Raw genomic sequence first — 25,282 nt, 5'->3', positions numbered from 1 at the left:
CGTTAATACATAAATTCTAGAGAACGTTGTTCTTTGTAATGTCACCCCTGTTGTTGTGCAGTCTGTTTCATCAAGTATCTTAATTTTTTGAAGTTACTTACGTTGTTAAAGGACTTCAATTTTTAAAAGTAAATGAGTATGTTCTACTTACAGAGAACTAAAAAAGAAAAAAATTGAAGTGGACCCTGCCCAATTATGTACCAAAGGCTTTGCATAAATCTAAATAAATTCCACTTGGGGGTAAGAAGTGTTTTAATTGCTGAAGTAAATTTGACTTCTGAGGTACTAGAGGAAGAAAGGCAGGCTGACTAATTTCTAAATTCCTGAAAAATCAAAACAATGTCACTGTCGCTTTTTAGCTAGTGAAGAAAAAACTTGGGAGGTTTTCCAAGAGTCAACTCTCCCATTTAGGAGATTTGGGGAGGAGAGAAAGAAAAAAAAGATGCAGACAGGAAGGCAGAATGAAGGGGACCATAAGCAGTGAAGGGAGAAGGGAAGAACTGGAAGTGGCAAGGCTGGTGTGGCTGGGGAAGGAAGCACAGAGCTCAGCCCACATCCAGGTTGAAGCACACTCTCCCTCTGCAAGCTGCCGTGGCACACTTCAGAGAAGTTCCCATTGGAAGTAGGTTCGCTGTTACCGCTTGCACCAAGGTCAGACTTCCATGGAGTCATGGAGGAGAACAAAGAGTCATGTGAGGGCTTAGGGTTGATTATCAGCAGGAGCAAGAGAAAGAAAAAATCAGAGCAAGGGGCCACCTGCTAGTGGAGCCTGCTATACCCCAAAATAAGGGCTCCAGGGTGAGTCAGGGCACTGCTGTCTTCTCAGATATCAACCCTGATGACTGACTGAGTCTGACACCTGCTCTCCCAAGCTCTGTCTGTGTCTGCCAGGTCTTCCTCTCAAACAGGTGGTCAGCCTGGCAGGTGGATGGACTGAACCCCCATTAAAACCAATAGCTGAGCTCAGGAGCCCCAAAAGACTCTCCAGGAAGTTCAGCACATACTGATTTCATAGCACCCCTGGAAGATAAACAGTGGTGTTCTCTTCTTGCTGGTCAAACGGAAGAAATTTTTTGCCTGGTGACACTCCAGAGCATCTAAACTTTTCCTGTGTCTGAAGTTGAGCTTCAAGCACTAGGTCCTTTTACTGACGGTTATGCAATTAATAAAATATTTTGAAATACGATTTTGGATTTGAAGTAGGAAAAAGAGAGGGAAAGTATGGACACAGATAAAACAAAATAGCATTTCCACATTTCTGAATCGCCAAGAGACACATGAGGCTAGCCCAGTAAGCGCATTATGCAATAACCCATCTATTCATGGTTAACAAAGTCAGTGATGACCCACAGAAAGCACTCTACTCTACAGTGAACGTACAGTTCTCTCCTATAGTATTGGTATTATCTTTGTACCTGGGCAGAATTCTGTGATATTCATGAGTTTTTAAGAGTTGCTTCTCTAAAGAAATGTTATTTTTCATGCACGTTAATTATTAGCAGTTGTGCTCAATACTGCTTGGGAGAGAGGACCACAAAGCAATTGCTTTGCTTGAATTGTTGGTGTGGCGTAGGGCTGTTTTCACTCTAGCAGTGACCACCTAAGCTGAGGAGGCACTTGCCTCCTATGTGTTTTCCCCCCAGTGATCTTGAGATTTCAAGAGCACAGACTCCAAAAGCCGTGGATGTCCTTGCCAAGGAGATAGGATTGCTTGCAGATGAAATTGAAATCTATGGCAAAAGCAAAGCCAAAGTACGTTTGTCCCTGCTGGAAAGGTTAAAGGATCAAGCAGATGGAAAATACGTTTTAGTAGCTGGGTAAGACTACTTTGAAAATCTCTTGTACTAAAAAGGCATGTTTATAAAAGTCTCTTCCCTATTTTTACCTATCATCACACCCCTCAAATTCATCTGTTTCTCAAACTTGATATTTTTGTGCATTTCACTTGGCATTCCTTCATTTGACATGAGGTAAGTTTTCATTTTCAGTGCAAAACAAATTAGTCTCCTCCACAAAATACAAAGTATAACGAATTCCTCGTCTAGTATTTTTTATTTCTTATATTGTGTTTTGATCATCTTTGTTCTGTCTTGGATTTTTCTTTTAGTTTCTCGTGATAAGAATCAAAATAAGAATTGAAATTAAAATATTTTTAACTGAGTTGGGTACATGTGTTCTACTCAGAGATAACATTTTAATGGAAAATGTACAGATAATTGTGTGAAACTAAACATTTTCCTGTTAATATCCTAAATATTTGTGTATTTGCATTGTCAAAGTTCATTATTTCTCTCCTCTTGGATTTTAAAATTAATATTGGGCCATTTTCATTTGTGTTGGTCGTTTTATAAAAGACAAATGCATAGTTTTTGTGAAAAGGAGTGTTTGTTTTCCTTCTTTTTTAAAAAAGAAATATGTTCACTGGCTGAAAAATGACAGAAAACAAGGGATTTAAAATATTTTTTCAATGTGACCTGAGGGAACATCAGGAGACCATAGAAATTCCTTTGTTGTCTTGAAATTTCATTGCAGTGACTTATTGATGATATATAGGCCAAGGCTTAAGACACAAAAATCTGTTTATTAACAAGCAGAGACATTTCTTCTAACTGGACTTGACTCTTGGTTAACTATCTTTATATATTTAATTATTAATGTAAATGCCTTGCTTCTTTTTCTGGTTTTAAAAGCCTTACACACTCATAAAGCTATTCTAAAATGCAGAAAACTATAAACAAGAAAGTAAAATATCCCAAATCCTACCACCCAGAGGAGGGGGCTGTTAACCTTTGAGACCATCTTGTCTTTCATAAATGACATCATCTTCCAAGTGCTGTTCTGTTCTTCAACAGCATGTTGCATACCTACCTCACTCCATCTGAGTCAGGACAGAGCTGGGTTATCATTTTGTCTGATTGCATATCATTCCGCTGCTCACATCCTAGGTTCTGGGGGCAGGGGCATTAAAAATGCCTGAGATGTGGGTGGATTCCATTTCATCCATCTTTCCAGACTGTAACACACTGGGTGGCTCAGTAGCTGACAGTTCGTCGTGCTTTTAATTCTCAAGTATATTCAGGTCAAAAAGTGATTTGAAAATATCATAAGGATGTTCCACATTTATTTAACCAACTCTCTGTTGATGGGCGCTTAAATTGCTTCCCATTTTTGGACACTATCAACAGTGCTAAGATTAACAGCCTTGAGCATGCTCATTTGTGCACTTGTCCAAAGACCTCCTTAGGAAAAATCCCTAGAGGTTTTAAATTCAGCGTTTTAAAACTACAAGTAGGGATCCCTGGGTGGCGCAGCGGTTTGGCGCCTGCCTTTGGCCCAGGGCGCGATCCTGGAGACCCAGGATCGAATCCCACATCGGGCTCCCGGTGCATGGAGCCTGCTTCTCCCTCTGCCTGTGTCTCTGCCTCTCTCTCTCTGTCTGTGACTATCATAAATAAAAATAAATAAAAATAAATAAATAAATAATAAATAAATAAATAAATAAAATAAATAAATAAATAAAAAAATAATAAAACTACAAGTAAAGATCAAATACAATCTGTATCACCTCTTTAATAGCTAAATTTCTTCATATTTCTTTCTCTCCCTACCTCCCCTCCTCTGTCACTCTTTTATAAAGATAGACAACTAGGGCTTTCAGAGTCACTTGGTGGCTGTGGTTTCAAAGAATTCATACTTTGTTGCCTGTGGCTTAAATCTCCTCCAGGCTTCCAGGCTCAGTACAGTTGGACTCCCCGTCTTACTAGGGTCCTTTCCAACTTAGGACCCCACCCCTAATGTCTCTGTCACTGAGCTACAGGGATGCTCTGTGCTGAGAAGAGAGTTGGCCTCGCTACAGGCACCTTCTGGGTCAGATCCATGAAAGGAGCCAGCTGACTTGGGGAGTTGGTTGGGGGACCCCTGGGTCCCAGGGTTTGAAGCACATATGGAGTGTAGTATTGCTTTTCTGGAATGTGCTTAATACAAGTTTTGTTTTGTTTTGTTTTGGTTTTTCAGAAATAAACTCTTGGACATTTAGAACTTCAAAAGTAAATTTAGTATTTTATCCACAAATTTGTTTCCTTTTTTCCAGGCTCTAAGTGATCTTGGTAGGTGGATTTGCTGGTTTTCTCACCCTGCTTAACATGGGAAGACATAAGGAAAACTCAGGAGGGTGGGTTCTCAGGATACCAAGGAAGACTCAAGCAGTAATGTTCCATATGGAGTGGCTGTGATTTACTCTTTTGGGTGCTTGTTATTACTGGAAAAAAAAACACAGTCTACATGTGGCCCTGCCCTTAGTTGGGAATGCAGAAGTGATACTTTAAAACAAAAACTCTGATGGTGTTGTTATCAGATTCCTAACTTGAATTCATACTGTCAAGGGCTGGCCTCCAGCCACATGCTGGAGAGTGACAGCTAGTCTGTCCTAGGATTATAGCTGTGTGTTGGTCCATGCCCATAGAACATTGCTGCTTGCCCCACCCTGTCTCTTTCTTTGCCAGCATTTGTATATGCATCTGAGATGAAGAAGCCAGGTTGTCATTGTCAATAGAAATGAAAGGAAACCTGAATTCTCAAGTACAGATTTAACCCCAAGAGATAAACAATTCTTTCTCTGAAATGGTGGTATATGTTCCTTACAAAACAAAGATCTATGAAGAACAAAAATTAAATTGTGTTCCATTCAACTGCATTGAAAAAAATGCTGTGAGGGTAGGATTTCGAGACATACCTATGTCTGTAGGAAAACTTGAAGAGTTTTAGAAAATATATACCACACTGTGTAACCCACACAAACAACTGTGTGAGTTTAAGTGTGTAAACTACCTTTTTAAATCTAACCTTTTAATAGCTGGATGTTTGCGATCAGTTTAAAACACCAGACAATCATTTTATTTAAATCTAAAATGAAGGGGTGCCTGGGTGGCTCAGTGGTTGAGTATCTGCCTTCAGCTCAGGTTGTGATTCCGGGGTTCTGGGATTGAGTCCCACATCAGGGTCCCTGCAGGGAGCCTGCTTTTCCCTCTGCCTATGTCTCTGCCCCTCTCTCTCTGTGTCTGTTGTGAATAAATAAAATATTTTTAAAATCTAAAATGAAAAGTTCATTTCCAATAAAGACCACCTCCATAGTTTTACTTTTGGCCACATTAGTTAAGGAAAGTGACAATTGACAAACCATTACACATGCTATCCCTACTTCTTCAGAAACAGAAAGGACCCCTCCATTAAATGGGGAATTATTTCCTTTTCTGAAAGATTTTTTTTTATTATTCTGGAACTTATACTGGCTTACAGAATAAAAATTTAACATAATGAAAAACAAAAAGGAGAAAATGAAATCTCATTACTGAGAAGTGTTAAAACATTTTTTATATCTCCTTCCAGGATTTTCTCTATATGTATCCTTTTTACACATTGAGATCATGCTATAAATACCATTTTGTGTCCTGCTTTTGTTTCTGAATGCTATAACATGAGTGTTTCCCCATGCTTTAGCAGAATTCAGATACTCAAGTCTTCAAGAAACCTAAACAATATATTTGTGGTTGTACATTTGAACTTAAGCATAAATGTGATTTAAATGTGTCAACAGTAGAATTAAAATATAAAACAATGGGATTTTTAAAAATCTTCTGTTAATAACCCAAATGCAGAACAGATTAATTCGTTTTAAAAGCTATTCTTCAAACTTTAGAATTTCTCAATCCATCAGAATCATCTGTATTCCATCAGCTACACATCGCGTGGTATTTACACCTATACATCACTATATTTGCTTTGCCTGATGAAATGAAAAGTATTGGGAATTGTTCAGGGAAATCTGCCAAAAGAATCTTAGGGGCTCTTGAGTTTTACATATTTTCCCAGTTACACTAATGAAAAGGAATTTGTTTGAGAACTTGCCGTGGAGTGCAGCTGTAGGGCATTGAATGTGTGTGCAGGCTCCCATCTCCACTGGCCCTTTACCGATTTCTGTGCAGAAATTTTTAGAGCTGCTCTGAATTGCTCAGACAGCAGTTAAAAACAAAGCCAAAATTTATCTGTGAACAGACTGAATATCACATTAAAGAATAATTAAAATCATGCACATCACTTTCTTATACATGTAGAATGCCAAATACCTCATTTGATTTTTTTTTCCTTTTAATATTCCAAACCATTCCTTTGGTACATGTAAAAATAACCTTTACTGACTTTTTAAAGATTTTGCTTTTCTGCTTTGGGTAACTATTTAAATATCTGTGAGTTTTTTGCTATTTGCACAACCTGAAGAATAAAACAAAGGTATTTAGAAGATATCACTACTGGCTGGGCCTTTGAACTGTTCACATCAGTCAAATGTGATGGGAAACACAATCCAGTGGACTATAGAATTTGTTGTCAGGAATAAAAGCCTTTAAAAACTTTCCAGTCAGGAAGATGCCTGGGATGAGTAATTGATATATTCATATGCTGCTTGAGCATGGTAGGTTTGGAGCGCATGGTTAGAGCCTTGGCTCATGACAATAATACTGTTCTTGACTCAGATTTTGAGACCCATGCAGTTTTGCCACTACAACCTGCATAAGCAATCTCTTTGACCTTGGAGTAAATAGTACACTTCTTTAAGCATGTGTCTAAACTGTCACAGAGTACAGTAAATTGTACTATAGTCAGCAGTACACATATTTGTCTTAGAAAAGGCATCTTTGCTTTGTCAAGCATTTTTTTTGCTCATGTGTGCCTCGAAATGCACTGAGAATGGGTGTTCTTCACCTCAGTGAACTTGTTGATTGGTTAGGCAGGGCAGCTGTGTCACAGAGCTTGTAATGATACCCTCTGAAAAGTTACGTAATACATACATATAGGGGCTCTGGGTGTCTCAGTTGGTTAAGCATCTACCTTTGGCTCAGGTCATGATCTCGGCATCCTGGAATAGAGCCCCACATCAGACTCCCGGCTCGGCAGAATCTGCTTCTCCCTCTGTCCCTCCCCCTTCTCATGCTTTCTGTCTCTCAAATAAATAAATAAAATCTTTTTAAAAAAGTGATGCTTTGGGGTACAGAGGGGAGGAGATAGAGCTGCAGGGAGATGTTAAGGTAGAGAACTAAAAACCATAGTTCCCTCTCCATAAACTCTAAGCTCTTAACCAAAAAAAAAAAAAAAAAAAAAAAGAAATTAGGTTAATGTTGTGCTCATTGTTTTCTGAGTCAACTTGATAATTTTGGGGTCAGAGTTAAGGAGAATGGTACTACAATTAAACCTAAGTCTGATATCAAGTGTAGGAATGAAGTAAAATACAATTTTTATTGTAGCTCTCCTTTTATTGCTCCCAATAAATACTTCCTGCTTTTTTTATTTTCCTGAATTGTATTAGTTGGCAGAAAGCTGAGCAGTCCTGTGTTTCTAATTAAGAATTGGATGGTTAGCTGAAGTTTTGAGGAGGTCATCTCTGGGCGTGTCTGCTTTGGGCTGTCTCCAGCAGCTATGTTAGCACATCCTTGGGAATGAAAATGTAATTCTTCATGTGACATGCTGAAGTAAACCACCTATTCCTTTGCAAACAGTAAATGGTTGGTACAGTACTTAATCCACCCTATCTTTGATACCACATTTTTTTTCTCAGGCTATCATAAGATCGTGATGCCTGTGGTTTACCAACTGCTTTTATTCCTGCTGTGCTAAGGAAAGAGAAAGTTGACTCAAAGTGTAAACACTTTCTTGTAACTGAGTCTTCACATTGACCAAGTGTCAAGTGGTTTGAGGAGTTTGATGTTTGCTTCACCTGGCGTGTTTAGGTTGGTGCACCAGCTGCCTACGGGAGCCCTTGTTGCTGTGTGTAGTGATGCAGGGCCCTCACCCCGCAGCATGTGTCTCTGGGCCATGTGACTCTGTGCGCACTTCCTTGGTTCCCTTCAAAGACTCCCGTGGCACACCCCTGCCTCATCATCGTGTTCTCTTTTCTGCTCCTTCTGAATTTTCTTTTGCTTTCTTCTGACTGTTCTTTAAGAGAACATGTTCTGGACCATTCTGTCCTTAATCCCTCTTTGTCCTGTGTTTCCCCTCACTGATTCATCCTTCCTATTCCCATGCTTTAATTTGCTAATTAGTGGTTAACAGCAGTTACAATTTCTATCTATAGAAATAACCTAGAGAAGCCGGGTGGCTGCCTGGTTTTGATATCCAGATCTACTGCTTACTAATTGTGTGGCCCCGGGTGAGTTACTGAGATTTCTTATGCCTCAGTTTCCTCATCAATCAAATGAGGGTAACAAAGAACCTAAAAAATGTAAAGAACAGAGCCTCACATATTAACTATGCCAAACCCACCCTCAATTTTATTTGGCTAACATTTATTCATTTGCCAGGTCACAGCTTAGGTGTTAACTTCCTCTATGAAGACTTCCCTGATACTCCAAATCTAATCAGATCCTCCTACCATGTGCTCTCATAACACAGTCTCATTGCCAACTTTCTGAAATACATGTTTTTCACTTTATTTCAATTGCCAGTTGATCTGTCCATATCTCCCATCATCCATAAGCTCTGGGAAGGCAGAGATGGGATCCAACTTGGTCATCATTGTGTCCCCAGGATCTAGTGGCCTGACACATAGTAGTACTTAATAAATATTTCTTGAAAGAAGGATTGATTGTATTGCTGTGGCGGTCTGAGGTAGTTGGGGATGATGATATATCTAAGGGCTTTACTTCCTTGGAGTTATACCACTAGGTTTTATAGGTCAGAAAACTTTGATTATGAGTTTTGTTGTGATTGAGAGTCCTGTACAACCTGACTCACACCATCTAACTCATTGGAGACCAAGTTGTAAACCAAAATGACAGTTTTTAAATCTTATAACAGTGGCTAGAGCATGCTAAAGAATAGTTGTATGGGTCCTTACTTGGGAACATCACAAACACCCATTCTTTTACTTAATGCTGTGATGGTGTAACTATTATGTGATGCTTGATTTTGTAGGGTGTTGTAGTCAACAAGCCCCTCCAGAGCATTTTTGATCTTACTGTGCTGAGGAGTGTTGGACTAAATCTTTCCCAATATTTGAGGAGCTATTATATGAGAAGGGATTGAGTTTAGTATGTTTGACTCTATGAGATCAGAGCTACAGGAATGCAGACATCTCTTCTTTAGGACAAAAAACTCTCTCACTGTAAACATTATCTGGAAATGAATAGGCTATCCTAGAATGGGCCTCCGTCATTGTTTGTGTTGAAACTAGAAGGAAAAAAAAGAAACATGGTGGGGACAAGCCCTGAGTGCTAATATCTAAAAGGAAATGAATGAGTGGGGATGATGGGATGCCTTCCAATCCTGAGACTCTGGCCACAGATCACTGAGTAGGCCTTGTGACCACATTGTGCCCCCAGTAAATGGCGCTAGCAGAATGAATGCCAAATCACCCATCAAGAAGAAATGACATGTCTTAATCATTTAAACCATTTGATGGGTAATTCTATGACATTTTGTGAAGCTGATAATGCTATTACCACTGAGTAACTTTTCTTTTTTGGTCTCTTGCTGAAGGTGTGTCTGTATTTTGGCTTTAGATTAAGCGTGGCCTGTGTGATGTGGGTAGACCATAAAGATCCATGAAAACTGAAATACTAAGTGAACTTGGGGATGGCGTGTTCTCTACCATATCTTCTGATTTGGTTCTGGCACCTTAGATTGATTTGCATAGGTTGTTTGGGAAATGTTATTAAATTCTCACTTTTTTTTTTTTTCTTCCCCCAAACCAGGATCACACCCACCCCTCTTGGTGAAGGGAAAAGCACAGTGACAGTTGGGCTCGTGCAGGCATTGACTGCACACCTGAACATCAACTCCTTTGCCTGTCTCAGGCAGCCTTCTCAGGGACCAACTTTTGGAGTTAAAGGTACTCGATGTAACAACTGGTACATTTTTCAGAGCAAAACTTTGGGCAGAGAAGTTTTGTAAGAACATTATCAACAGATCGGGAGCTAAAACCTGTCGGAGGAACTGGTGTATTTCATCACTATACCCCCCTCCCACACTCAATATGTCGTGCTTACCCCACAGCGGTCCTCCCACAGAGGGGGCTGCGGTGGGGATTTCAGCCAAGCCTGCCAGGAAGCCCATTTCCCTGGGTCCCTGGAGCAGTCATGGACCCGAGCTCACCCTTCCAGCCTTCGGCAGAAATCTTCTAGCCCATCAGCACCTTTTTTGCCAAGCCATTTTGCGATTCTTCCATTCGTATTGGTGTCTTACCATTCCTGCCCCAGAGAAAGGTCTTCCCCTCTACACAGTAAGAGAGCTTTTCCATTGGACCCTAGGGCTCATCCCGATTTCGCTGTCAGACCTGCAGAGCTTTAGAAACTGACCAGCTATGGACCGAGATGTGGTGAAATTTCTGTCTGTCTGTGCTGGGCTGCCATCTGGCAATTTCACATTCACTATTCTTTCTCCACTGATTTATCATGAGGTCATTCTTCAGCTCATATTACAATAGCATTTATTGCTGCAATTACTATTTGTTCTTGGCACTTTGTGGTATTTAGCGGTATTATATTTATGTTACTGTCACAGATGTTAATAAGTCCTAGCTCATTAAGTACTGGTAACTCATAGAATGTCATATATTATGCAGTGCAATGAACACAAAATTCGGAAAAAGAAGACTACGGTTTTATTCGTGGCTGTGTTCCACCACTGTGTGACCTTTAACCAGTTGTAACCTCTCTGAGCCGCATCTGTGAAAGTGCAAAATGGTTTATAGTATCTGGCTTCCTGAGTTGTGAGGACCAAATGAGATAGCATATAAAAAAATACGGTACACTATAAAATGATAGGACACAGAAGGTATCACTATTGATTTAAGGAAGAGAAATCTTTTTAATGTACTGACTTCACTATTTTGAAGGATAGCATAACAAATTGTAACTATTGTCTAAAATCAATTGTCCAAATTTTACAATGTCTTAGTTCAGAGTTCACCAGATGGATTTTTTTGAACAAAGTTTTCTGATACTTAAAGCATGTGCAATTTAGATAACACAGAGCCACACAGATCTAATAATAGATTAATAAGATAATCCCATATGTGCTGTAATGACATTTGCTATATTATTTTACCTTTTTTTAAATCAAGAAACTGAAGTCCTTAAATTGCATCTTTGGACAAAATAGACTTTTTTCCCTCCTTTATTTTGCTTTGATAGATAGTTTTTTACTACCTGTTGTTTCATCTTGGGGATGCATGCCTTCCTGCTAGGTTTGGGGAGCCATATCCCTAGGGCCTTGTTCATCCTGTGTAGCTGTACTTGGTGAATGATTTCAAATGTGCCTGCTCTGTTGTTTAGGAGGAGCTGCGGGTGGCGGATATGCCCAGGTCATCCCCATGGAGGAGGTAAGGACTCAGTGAAAAACATGTCATGTGTCACTGTTTTTCCTTCCTGGAACCTTTTTTCTGTGCCTCATAAACACGGGCCCACAGTCCTTTATCCTCAATCCCAAAGTCCTAAAGGCTCTGAAAACCATAAATGTTTACATGACTTACAGTGGTGAGACCTGATGGTTATGAGCTATGTAATGTCTCTGCCATTTGGTGTAAATGTTCACATATTTTGCTGTAGATTTGATTAATGGATATGGACCTAGACCCTGCTTGGGGTGTGGTATTAAAAACTTAGAGGTATATCATTCTGTGTTTCTAAATTACCAAAAATCCTTAACCCAAACCCCACATAGCTCCAAGGCTTCCAGATGAGAGAGTGGAGACCTGTGTCCCAATCAATCATCAGTTACACTGCCCAGTACGGGGAGGCTTGGACTCCCCCTTAGGCAAAGTGAGACTCCAAATGAAATAGTTCCAAAGAGAAATGGGCAACAGGGGCCAAAGGTGTCCCTTTTTAGTTCTCCAAGGACTCCTACCCTCTGCATAACCATCCAGTTTTGCCCTGCATCTGATCACCAGCCCAGGTCTCATCACTTCTGCTCTCTGCATCAGCCCTTTGGTTCTGGTCCCAAGAAATCTTCCCCAAACCCAAGTTGAGCTGGTTGCTTTCCTGTCTGGTGTCTTTCAGGAGTTACCCTGTCACTCTGTGTGCCACAGTGTCATATGGCAGGTCCTCATGTGCTTCTCCTGTTCCCCCTCTCCCTCCGCCTGCATCACTGTCTGAGGTCCCCATGGGCCACCCTCCCTTTCAGCATCCCGTCAGACTCCCTGCAGACTCTGGCCCGGTCATCGTTTCTTGATTCTGAGACTGGGAGCATTCTCCCTTCCTGTTCTGCCCTCCCTGCTGCAGCCAGGCCTGTAGGTTTTGTTCCACCACCCCTGGTCCCCTCATCTCCTGTTTTTCTCATTCAGTTCTGGAGGCTGTAGTGAGTTAGAGGCTGTAGTCCCAGCACTCAACACGGTGCCCAGCACACACTGTTTGTTGGTTTGGTTGAATGAATAGGAAAGGTGTTTACCTATGAAGACCTGAGTATCAGGGAAGCTATAGGGAAAATTTGGATACTATTCAAGTATTAGGGGTGGGGAGAAAATGAATAGTGCGAGGCATTGCTGAAAAAACAGCCCCAAGCCTCCCATCAGAACGGGGGTGAGTAATATTCACAAGCCAGGAAGAACCAGAGCCAGGAGGCCAGGTTGGGGATACGGAGTACAAAGAACATGCCCAGGGGAATGGCTCAGGAATTTCTGCGCAAATAGTCAAAGGGCATTGGTGTCCTGCTGTCATATGGCATCAGCTGCATGGCTCAGACTTGGGGCAAACTTAAGGCATATGATAGTTGTAAGTGCCTTATGATTGTTAAGTAAGCCAAAAACAATCAGGCAGTGTGTTCCTTGAATTAGAAGACCTCCCATATCTTCTTCATCTCTCTATCCCCAGCTCTGAGCACAATGCCCGACACTCAGACCGTGTTTGTTGACTAAGTGCATGAATTGACAATGTGTCTGAAAGAAACATAATAAATAATCATGGGAAAATGTTTGAATAAGTTCCAGATGGGTTGAAGAATTGAAAGTGAAAATACCAAGACTTGAAGGGTGAGATGGAGCCAGAGTTGTAGAGAATGGGGGGAAGTATTCCAGGTAGTAGGACCTACTCCGGGGCAGTGCTGAGGCAGGAAGAGGTTTAGTATCTTCTGGGAACAAGAGGCCACCAGCATGTGTCAGTGGGTGACCAGAGGTGAAGCTAGTGAAGTCTAGAAATGGCCAGGGGTTAGCTCTTTCAGGCTGTGAAGTTCATGGCCAACAGCCCGGATATTATTTGACTATCATCATGGTCCACCATTGAAGGGATCTTGACAAAGTAATAATATGATGTAAATTGAATTTTATAAGAATTCTCAGGCTTCTGAGCGGAGAATAGATGCCTAGAAGTCCAGAGTGGATGCTAGCAGTCTAGTAAGGAAGCCCAGGGGAAAGATGGTGCTGTGGCCCAGCATGGTGGTAATGAGGATGGAATCGGGGGATGACAGTAATATAAGACGTGTTTGCAGAATTGGATGTGGAGTGAGAAAAGGGGATGATATCCAGGATAGTGGGCCGAGCAACTCTAGAGTCATGTATTGAAATAGAGGATAGGGCATGGGACACCTGAGTGGCTCAGATCTTGATCTCAGGATCGTGAGTTCCAGCCCCACATTTAAAAAAAGAAGGTGGATCAGAAATGGAGGATGAGGGGAATAATGGCCATGAGGTAGAAGGTGTGGTGGCAAACGCATGTGGTCAGAAGAAGAGAGGCCTGTTTGGTGCCCGTGGACACCCCAGTGTGTAACAGATAGGCAGCAGGAAAGAAAAACAATCTAGTTATAACATGGGAAGGATTCAATAGAAACATCAGAAAAGAAATATTAACTAACCAATGATTATTTTCATTAATAATCAAATTAATCTACATTAAAACTACTATCAGTTATTTGACTTGTCAAACTGACAGATTTGGATATTTTTTTAAGTAGTAATAATAACACTAAATTTTAGCAGTGAGACATTGAAATACATTTTTATATACTGCTGGGAAGCATATGTTGGTAAAACTTTCCTGAAAGGCAAGTTAAAATATAAGTGCCTTAAAAACAGTATCATACCTTCTGGCCCAAATAAATCCATTTTTAGTTTATCCTAAGCAAAAACTGGCTGTGTATGAAAAGATTTAATTTTTAAACTATTTTCACACAGCTTGTAGCATTAAAAAAAATGGGGGGGTGATCTTAAATATCTAATAATAGGATATCACACAGAGTATATTTTGAAGACTATTTATTGATGTAAAAATGCTAGTAATATTAACACTAAGTATAAAAGCTAAGATGTACAGGTGCCTGGGTGGCTCCCAGTCTGTTGAGTATCCATCTCTTGATCTCAGCTTATGTTTTGATCTCATGGTTGTGAATTCAAGTGCTATCTTGAATAGCATAACACTAAGGGGTTATGATCTTGATATTAAAAACTATAAATTTTATAAAATATACATACATAATTCATATTTTCTACTGGTCATATATTTTAGGTTATAAAATGAAGTTTTAACTGATCAGCTGGTGTTTGGGGGTGGTACTTCAAACCTTTCAAAAAGCAATTTGGTGGTATTATCAAGATCCTTTAATCCAGGAACCACACTGCTGGAAATATATGGCTTATTAGCAACTAATTGAAAAAAAATTATTTACGTGTAATCTTTATAATTGTAGCCTTCTTTGCAAAGATGAAATTTTGGAAGCAATTTAAATATGTAGACACAGGAGACTGAAAACTTTTGGTACATCTACTCCACTATACAGACCCTGTGAACTGTAACTACATATGAAAAAGACTATTACATTAAAATACATAGTAAGAAGTTCCTTAAATGAAAAGTTACTGAATGAAAAGTATTGTAAGTATGCTAAGTCTACAAATAATAAATATGCATGCACATAAGACTAGAAGGAAAATAACAGAATAGGGTTTTGAGGGTGATAAATTTTTTTACTTCTCGGACTTTGTCTTATTTTATATTATTATATTGTTGCTGCTTATTTTATTCCCTGCCTGGTTTTAAAGTATAGTTGATATGACACTATTTTCTAAATCATAAAAAGAATGTGTGGAAAATAAGGAGATCAATCATTAAGTCCATCAGAGTGTCTCACCCTTAATCCAGGAGTGAAAGATGAAAGAATTGGTGGTGAGATAGTCCACTTAAGAGTTCTTTGTTGTCAAGCAGAAAACTCTTGACATTGAGTTTTTGATTTAGTCTATTTTATGGACTTAACTCATTATGAGGGATGTTTAATTAGTGCAATAGTTTATTCGTACTTGTCCAAGGCCAGTAGAATGAAGTGTCCATGTCATTTATAGTTCAACCTTCATTTGACTGGGGACATCCATGCCATCACCGCTGCCAACAACCTGCTGGCTGCCGCTATTGACACAAGGATTTTGCATGAAAACACTCAAACCGATAAAGTAAGAAAATTTCCTTGTTGGCCATTTTGGGCATCTTATCCTGGGATTTCTGGATTCCTAAAGGGTTCATGGGAAAACTTTGATGTCTGTAATTTGTATGAAATTGTATTAAACATTTTGTGAACTCTCCATGTCCTTATTTCTTGGGGAGAAAATCCATGCTTTGGTCAGATTCTCAAGGGAGTTTATGACCACGGCCAGTTGTTGGGTAAATTATGTGAGTTCTATTATTTAAGGCAAATTTTCTTTGAGACAGGATTTTATTTATTTTTTTAAAAAAGATTTTATTTATTTATTCATGAGAGACAGAGAGAGACAAAGAGAGAACGAGAGGCAGAGACACGGGCAGAGGGAGAAGCAGGCTCCATGCAGGGAGCCTGACGTGGGACTTGATCCCGGGTCTCCAGGACCACACCCTGGGCTGAAGGCGGCGCTAAATAGCTGGACCAACGGGGCTAACCGTGACAGGACTTTAGTGATTCAATCTCTGGTCTGTACTAAGGGGATTGGAAAGATCTCTTTTTAAGACTGTAATGTTACGTGTAGCCCTTCTAGATGTGCTGAGACAGAGATTAGACCCTTTGTTGGGCTTCAGGTGCATCCAGCTGATGTAAAACCCACACCTGATAGGGGATAGAGTACCAGGTGCTAATTCCTCATAGACCTAAGATGTGGATAAAAGTGGAACTTTCTGGCATATTTACAAGGGTCCTGACTTCCTCTAATTAAAGTAATCTCTTGTGAGTTCTTGAATCCAAATATAGATAAATATTAATTTAATGGTTGTGAGGCTATGTAAATCAAGAAATATTTATATTTACAAAGTCTTTGCAATGTGCCTTATTTCAGATCTAGTCAGATTTATTAAAACGATAGAACTTAAGGCTACATTGTTTATATTACCCAGGAATTTTAATAGGGTCTCTAATCTAAACAGTTGGGTTATAAATGTAATGAACTTTGTCATATCCTGTGACTTATCCAAGTCATAGTTGGCCCTTAAACTTTTGTGGGGTTTTATTTGTGTTTTGTGTTTTTAGGCACTGTATAATCGACTCGTTCCTTCAGTGAATGGTGTTCGAGAGTTTTCAAGCATTCAACTTGCTCGGCTGAAAGTAGGTTTATAGTTCGTTGCTCTTCAACAAGAAAATAATCCTAGAAACAAATCAGAAAAATGATCAAAGCCAGCAATTTTAAACTTGATTTGATTTGGGTTTTTAGATACTCTTTGGGGCATTAAACTCTAGAGACAGAACAACATAACAGAGAGAAAAGAACCAGAAGCCTGAGACATGGCTACACCAAAGAACAAGTAGGCAGATTATTCCCCTTTTGCGTCTCAGTCCTTTCAACTATAAACTGAGAGAACTGCTTTGCTGACCTAGAGTACCCCAATTAGCTGACAAATCAAATTTCCAAGAGTCCTTCTCTTTCATGAATTTTCTTCGATTTCTAGGAAATAAGATCTAGCCTCTGAAAACATACCTGTATCAGGTTTTATTACAGGAAGATGCTAAGGTTTTACTAGTAGAAACAATCTTAATTTTTACCCATATTATCATTTCCTTGTTCTATCTGTTGTTATTCTACTCATCACATTGATTGCCCCTTGCTCTTTTCATAGACCAAAAACTAACTTTAATGGTGTAAGTGATGGCCACTGGTTGGTGATAATTGATTTAAGAAACTCAACCCTCCCTGCTTCTTCCTGAACCAAATTTGGTTAACCAATTTGTTAAGAATACTGTATAATATACTAACCTCAGCAGCCACGACCTATATAATTTCTGTTGGCATTTGTACTTTCAGATTATTTTCTTATTCTTCATTATGAATTTTCTTAGACTGTTTCCTTTACAGAAATAGATGCACTGAGAGTTATAATGGCCTTTTTTTTTTCACAGTGAATTAGAAATAACTTGTTTTAAAAACATAGGCATCAACTTGAGTTATTGGTATTTGTATTTGAAAGAAGAGTTAATGAACTGGAACATCAATTATGTGGACAGCGGTTTATGTCCCTTCTGAAAACAGCACATTTGGCCACGTAGCACAATCCCAAGAGTCTCGGGCCTAGACAGCAATAAGTAATATTCTTTGTGAACTAGCAACCATGCCTTATTTTGATGTCATTTTAGGGTATATTAAAAGTATCAATGTCTTCCATTTCAGGGACAGTTGGGCTTGGGCTTATTTATTCATTGGCCTGACCTACAACTTTCTTAGTTAAGTGTAGCTTTAAAAAGATTTTCTGGTCATGGAGAAAATAAAATAAGAGGGATAATTTTGGTTACATTTTGCTTTCTATTCCTTGCTAAAATATATCACATGTTTTTGTCTTCATTGTTAGAAACTGGGAATAAATAAGACTGATCCAAGTGCGCTGACGGAGGAGGAAGTGAGTAAATTTGCACGTCTCAACATTGACCCCTCCACCATCACGTGGCAAAGAGGTAGGTGCTGGTTGCCCGGTCAGGGATGACATTTGTTCCAGCTCTTAAATCACTTTCAAGCACACAGTTTCTTTCTTTCTCTTTTTTTAAGGATTTTATTTGTTTGAGAGAGAGACTGAGTGGTGAGGAGGGGCAGAGGAGGAAAGAGAGAGAAACTGATTCCCCACTGAGTAGGGAGCCTGACTTGAGGCTTGACCCCAGTACCCTGGGATCGTGACCTGAGCCAAACAGATGCTTAACCGACTGAGCCACCCAAGCATCCCAAGCTCACAGTTCCATTTCTTCCCCCTTGCCCTCCCGGCCTGTGGTCTGGAATCCCTCATGATTTCAAGCACTGTTTTTTGCCTCTCTTCTTTTCTGACACCCCCCACCCCCACCTCCTATCTGGGAGGAAAAGTCACTCCCCTTCTTGACTCAGCTGCTCCTCTGGGCTCGCCCTATCCCTCCCCCTTACACACGTCTACAGAAAATTACTTGGTTCTCTCCTCTGTGGATAGTAGCACATGATAATGTTCAGAGTGTCTTGGAAGGGTTAGGTGGTCTGGATTCCTGACCCTTCTGTGTGTTCTTCTCAGACCTGCCTACTTGCCTTCATCGCTTCTGCTGACTTCCAGAACATTTCTATCAGATGCCTGGTTGACTGCACCTACCTTTTAATAGATGTTCTTATGTGCATATCCATCCCCGGTTCACTAGGTTCGTAATATGGAGATGCTGTTCTGTCACTTTGCTCAGAAGCCCCCATCCTGTGTGATAAAATCCTGAATGGGGTACAGTGGCCGTCACGTAGCTTGGCCTGAAGCACCACCGCAGTGTGGCCCTGTATACTTCCCTCTCTGTCTGCTTTCCAGGCAGCTGGGCCTGACCCTGTCCTTCTGCCTGTCTTGGCCCACCATCCAGTCCATCTCCTTGCATAGACTCTCCCAGAGACAACCCTGGTCCCCCCCTTCATGAAGCTTTCCCTCTGGGAATCCATTTAACCAGTTCATTAAGAACTTAGTGTTTTCCCACAATTGTGAGGTGGAGAGACAAAAACTAGAAAATGAGTCTCAGCTCCACCATTTTTTAAGAATTTATTTATTTATTCATGAGAGACACAGAGGCAGAGACACAGGCCAAGAGAGAAGCAGGCTGCTTGCAGGCAGCACCACGTGGGATGCGATCTGGGGTCTCTAGGATTACTCCCTGGGCCGAAGGCAGGAGCCAAACTGCTGTCGGCTCCACCATTTATGAGCTGTGCAACTTTTAACAAATAACTTCTTCCATTTTCTCATTTGTAAAATGGAATAATAATAACCAGTATCTGTCTTATGTAGCTCCACTGTGATAGGAGAGTGCTTTACAAACTCTACAGTTCCACCTGAGCAATCAGCAGATACCATCGTGGGAATACTTGTAGGATATAGTTTTCTGAGTGTTTGTCTTGCAAACAAAAGGAGAGTAACCAAAAAAAAAAAAAAGAGAGTAACATCATTTTGGAAACTCAAAAAAAATGTTTTTATTATAAAAGTAAAAATGTTATAAAAATTTTGGAGATGTCTAGAAAGAAAAACACGTTGCCATACTAATAAAAATACTATTCGGTTTTTTTGTGCATCTGGAATTTGTGTATAATTAATTTTAATTTAGGCCGATCAATTTTAGATCCTACGGCTTCATTTATATCTTAAGTAGCATGCTCCGTTTAGTTAGCTTTTTGTTGTAATGGTAATTTTAAATGGATCTAGAATATTTATTTGTAGATGAACCATAATTCACTCTATTATTTAACAGACAAACATCAGTTGTAATAATGGATATGAACATTATTAGCATTTTATTGGGAAGCCTATTTTTTTTTTTAAGAATGGAACTTTTGGGGCAGCCTGGGTGGCTCAGCAGTTTAGCCTTCGGCCCAGGGCCTGATCCTGGAGACCTGGGATTGAGTCCCACATCACGCTCCCTGCAGGGAGCCTGCTTCTCCCTCTGCCTATGTCTCTGTCTCTGTCTCTCTCTCTGTCTCTCATGAATGAATAAATAAAATCTTTAAAAAAAAAAAAAAAGAATGGAACTTTTGGGGCACCTGGGTGACTCAGTCACTTAAGCATCTGCCTTCAGCTCATGTCATGATCTCCAGTCCTGGATCTAGCCCCCATGTCAGGCTCCCTGCTCAGTGGGGAGCCTGCTTCTTCTTCTCTCTCTGCCCCTCCCCCTGCTTGTGCTCGCTCGCACTCTCTTTCTTTCTTTACCAAATAAATAAAATCTTAAAAAAAAAATACTGGAAGTAAAAAATATTTTTTACTGAAAAATACTAAATCCCTGGGGATGGGGATCCAGTCTTCCGTTCTTCCCTTGCTCATTGGTTCATCCACCTCCTGGACTGTTAGACCAAGGTCCCACAAGCCTCAGTCACCCTCAGTAAAGTGACATCAATTACTAGCTCCCAACACTGCCTCGACAATGCTCAGAGAATCATGACAATTCTTCTTTTGAAGCCAAAATAGTAGCCCTGCCCCCGATGCCACCTTGTACAGCCCAGAACCTGAATGGCTGTTGGTTGTTCCATAAGCCACTAGGCCTTGGGTGGTCCTCAAGACTCAGTCATCATAGCAGTGCCAGAGGCACCCTTCAAACCCACACTCACCTGTACCTTCCTCATCTCCCCAGTGTGTGTAAATGCATCCAATCAGAGATTGGAGGTTTTTTTTTGTTTTTTAAAGACTTTGTTAATGAGAGACACACAGAGAGAAACAGAGACACAGGCTGAGGGAGAAGCAAGGTCCCTATAGGGAGCCTGATGTGGAACTCGATCCCAAGACTCCAGGACCACGCCCTGAGACAAAGGCAGATGCTCAACCACTGAGCCCCCCAGGCGTCCCTCAGAGATTGATGTCTTGTTCATCTTTGCATCCCCGTATAGCTAGCCTGAGACCTAGCATAAAAAGTGCCACTCAGTAAATATTCCGAGAATGAATAAATGTATTTCTCCTTCCACCTTAGCTCTATCATTTAGAACCTGGAAATTATGTATCACTAACTTAGCATTCCCTTTTGCTATCTATCGTGTGTGCAGGAATTTAATTTTCACGTCTCTTAGATGGGCAGCACCAACCTATCCACATGCCTCTCCCTGAGCAACTTTGCCGGGGCCACACTGGATGCATACTGTTTCCAATGCCACTGCTTAGAGCTGATATTGCCAGCCTTTTTTCTTTTTTTTTCTTTTTGGCTTGTTTGTGTTCTCTTTGCTAAATAACAGCTGAATTTCCAACACAAACATCATACCCATCTTATGCCAAGATTGTGTATACTACAGATGAGAGTAGGAAGTGTTTTTGCTATGACTGCACCATGGTTCTTGGGAATAAGTACTAGCTAGTGATAGTTTCGAAAAGCATTCCTTTCTCTGTATATACTCTGCTTGGCCTTAAGATCATACAGGCTTCTGTGCATTTGATGTGTGATGTTTGATGCATGCCTGTGTGTTAGGGTGTCTGAGTGTGTGCATAAAGTGTGAGTGAGAGAGGGCGTGTCGTATGGAGAGTGGCACCATCAGAGTCAGGCAACAATAGGTGGGCGAGGTGGGCTGGCCGGCTCGTGCTTTGTGTGTGAAAGAAAAGGTTAACATTTTTCGTGTGATAGATGCTTTCAGCCCCCAAATACAGAATTCTGGTTATCATTTTTGTCAGTGTCATATAATATGTTTAATATATCAGCTGTATCTTGTCAGTGTGGACAGCTTGTTGTTTGAAGCCCATAAAATTATTAGTGAAGCCTATGTCCTTCTGGCTTATTTCCTAGCATTTTAATTTTGGTTTTCACTGAACAAACCTAATTTTCACAAACAAATGCAGATCAGTGCAGTTCAGGAAAATCAGTGAAAGCAGGACAAAGAATTGGTTCCTGCTTTAATCACAATTGACTTCTTCCCCCCATGTTACTACTTTATTTATTGTATTGGAGCAAAATTTACATATTGTGACATTTTAACCATGAGTGTGCAATCCGTGGCATTAAATACGTTCACAAGGCTTATGGTGGTTATGCCATCCCCACAATATATACCCAAAAACTTTCATCATCCCCAGGAAAAACTGTGTAGCTGTTAAACAGTAATCCCCCTCAGCCTCTGACAACTACTGTCCCACTTTCTCTATGAATTTGGTACTTCATATAAGTGAGATTATACGTTTGTCCTTCTCTATCTGGCTTATTTCACAATGCATAACATTTTCAATATCTATCCATGTTGTTCATTCCCTTGAGGTTTTCTGGCTATGTAATATTCTACAGACCACATTTTGTTTATCTATTCATCCACTGATGGAAGCTTGGTTGTTCAACCTTTGGGTTTTGGAAGTAACGCTGTAGTGACTGTGAATGCTCGGATATGTGTTCTTGTCCCTGTTTTCGGTCTCTTCGTTATATACCTAGTGTAACTGCTGGGTCATCTGGTTGTTTAGTGTTTTAACCCTTTCAGACACTAAATTGGCTTCTTATGACTTCGGGTTAAGTGTAAAATGTGACCACTTCAGAAATGTTTTTCCTTTACTGCCTAATCAAAAATGACACCCTGCCCTCCCACCACCCTGACACTCTCTCATATTACCTCCTTTATTTTCTTAAGGCATTTATCCAGGACTGATATTTTCTTGTTTATCAGCTCCCTCTTGATGTCTGTTCACTGGAATGTCAGCTGCAGGCTGGCCAGACCTTGTCTCTTGCTCCCTCCCCACTGCTTCCTTGGCACTCACAACAGCTCCAGACACATACAGGGCAGCCAGTCCATACTTGCTGATTGAAGAAGCTTTTTCTCTTTTTCAGTATTGGATACAAATGACCGATTTCTACGAAAAATGACGATTGGGCAGGCACCCACAGAGAAGGGGTATTCCCGTCAGGTATGTGGCTCTGTTCTTGCTAGCATTGGTTTACACCAGCCCTGAAGCTGGTTCTCTGCTTTTCTCTTCCTGGTCATCCACCTAGCCAGCAGTCAGTGAGTTTCTCATCAAGGTGTTGCTTCTAATCCCTCAGAAGGACTAGGAGAGGATCAGGAGGCAGAAAGGCCCTGGTACTTTCTTCCCATCCTTTTCCTGGGTAATCTTAGTTGTAGTTCTGGGAAGAGCTGCTCAGGGTGTCTTTTGAATTTAAATTGTTACGTATTTTATTGCAAATCTACCAAGTTAATACTACATCTGCATAACAACTGAAGAAAAAAACTCAAACACATTACTCAAGTCTCATAAACCAAAGAATAAACACCTCATTGTTTAATAGCCTGAAGTGTTTTTAAAGAAATACAAAAGGTAAATTATGATGTTTACCTTCATTTCGTATAGAGCGGGATACTTAGGGAACATAAAATCATTCTGTGATTTTTTTTTTTTCAATCAGGTACAGCAAGTGTCTAGATTTTTAAAATTTTTTTTAATTTTTTAATTTTTTTTAAGATTTTACTTATTTATTTGACAGAGAAAGCACAAGCAGGGGGAGCAGCAGACGGTGAGGGAGAAGCTGGCTTCTCACTGAGCACAGAGCCCATTGTGGGCTTGATCCCAGGACCCTGGGATCATGACCTGAGCCTGAGCTGAAGGGAGACACTTAATCATCTGAGCCACCCAGGTGCCCCTAGATTTTTTTCTTATAATAAACTTCATATTTTAAGATGATATTAGATATATGGCCTTTTTTACATTGTCAAATTTTTGTTAGTGAAAAAATAATCCCTTTTACTATAATATTTCAGTTCTCATACCTAATAGACTTTTGGACCTTTTGAATAATTTTTAATTAAGCAGCAAATATAAGGACTGAATCAAGACAAACTAAGCCCATACACCTTCCCTCCCTGCTCCTCCGCATCCTGGAACTTGCACACGTGAACTGATTTCCAACGGTTAGTCCATATCTGGGCTAGAAAACCAGAATTATTGCTGTATAATTTCAGGAAGCTTCTGAAAGATGGGAAGATGGAGTTGGATTTGTGGAGGAAAGTCCCAAACATGGTGGGAGTGTTTTAGGGGGGTCTCTACATTCAGTGGTAATAGATACCCTACTTCAGAGTTAGAGTGGGCCCACACACTCTTCCAGGTCAGCGGATGGGGACAGCCCCCAAGAAGGAAACAGCATCTCACAACACCTGTGCTGAGCTGCAGCTTGGGAACCTCAGTGTGATCCTGAGGCCAGTGCACCACCGAGCCCCAGGATAGCCGTCACACCACAGTCACAGACTTGTGTGTTTACTCTGCCTCCTGTTGGCAGTGAAAAGCATCTTGCTCAAAGAAAAGCAGTGTATTGTGGCCTTTTTTTAAAAAAAAAAAATATTTACTTATTTTAGAGAGAGAGCATAAGCAGGAGAGCCAAGAGAGAGAGGGAGAGTCACAAGCAGACTCCCTGCTGAGCATGGAGCCCAACGTGGGTCTTGATCTCACCACTCTGAGATCATGACCTGAGCTAAAACCAAGAGTTGGACATTCATCCGACTGTGCCACCCAGGTGCCACAATTGTGGTACTTGTTTTAAGGAAATGGCAGCCTTTTCTCATCTTGCAGAGGGCATCCGAATGACTAACCATGGCCCTGTGAGTGAGCACAAGTCTGGAAACAAAACATCAGGGAGTCCTGGGCCCTGCCCTCTCTGATCTCTAGAGATAGGCTAGGTCCATCAGAAATGAGGTCCACTGATAGGTCAAAATGAGTATTAAAGCCAGGCATCACCAGCATCAAAAGTAAACCTGCATCATGAAATGTGACACCAAAACCAGTAAAGGGGAAGCTCATAATAATCCAAGAGAAACAAGATGATAAGTCCTTGTGGGAGGAGTCTACAAAAAATACCATCAATGTTCTCAGAGGATTGAGAGAGCCCTTATACAAGGAGAATTGGCTGCTGGGAAGAAAATAGGTGAAAATCTTGTAAGGAAAACAATGATGTAAAAATAAAAATTGTGTCAGAAAAAGAACTAGCCTAAGTGGATTAGGGAGGGCAGTGCAACCCAAGGAATTCTGTCCAAACATGGTACCAAAGGGAAAGCCATAGCAAGTGTAAAGAGAAAGGCAGGAGACAAGGGACACACATCAAGAAGTTCTAATATGCATCTCCTAAGAGTTCCAGGTGAGAGGAACAGAGAAGGGAGGGAAGAAAGTGTGTACAGAAATAATAGAAAGCAAATATTCTGATTTGATAGAAAACATGAATTTTCACATTAGAGACTCTACCAAATGCCCCACAGGATGAGTGTAATACACAAACACTAAGGGTGCAACAAAATTCCAGAGAGCTCCCACAGAGAAAAAGTCCTGATTGTTCGCACAGGAGCAAGCCCCAGGTTGGCATTAGATTTCTTATTGACAGCACCCCAAGAGAAGGGACACTGGGAAATTGATTCCGACTTCTGGGGAAATAAAATTTTCAACTAGAATCCTTGAGAAGG

At 40.5% G+C, this 25,282-nt stretch overlaps 1 protein-coding gene across 2 annotated transcripts in view; it reads left to right on the top strand.

Moving 5' to 3' along the window:
• MTHFD1L (methylenetetrahydrofolate dehydrogenase (NADP+ dependent) 1 like) overlaps positions 1-25,282 on the top strand; it is a 186,689-nt gene that overhangs the window by 40,195 nt on the left and 121,212 nt on the right. The window contains exons 11-17 of one of the 2 annotated variants that reach the window (XM_072767891.1): positions 1,644-1,817; positions 9,741-9,877; positions 11,322-11,368; positions 15,311-15,418; positions 16,459-16,533; positions 17,769-17,871; positions 22,675-22,751. In XM_072767891.1, coding sequence (XP_072623992.1) covers positions 1,644-1,817; positions 9,741-9,877; positions 11,322-11,368; positions 15,311-15,418; positions 16,459-16,533; positions 17,769-17,871; positions 22,675-22,751 — 721 coding nt within the window. The remainder of the gene's footprint in view (positions 1-1,643; positions 1,818-9,740; positions 9,878-11,321; positions 11,369-15,310; positions 15,419-16,458; positions 16,534-17,768; positions 17,872-22,674; positions 22,752-25,282) is intronic. The other variant, XM_072767888.1, reaches the window with a different exon arrangement.

Source organism: Vulpes vulpes, chromosome 1, assembly GCF_048418805.1.
Source record: "Vulpes vulpes isolate BD-2025 chromosome 1, VulVul3, whole genome shotgun sequence".
In the NCBI taxonomy this organism is placed as follows: Eukaryota; Metazoa; Chordata; class Mammalia; order Carnivora; family Canidae; genus Vulpes; species Vulpes vulpes.
Note: the sequence above shows the minus strand (reverse complement) of the source record. Positions and strands in the feature narration are given on the sequence as shown.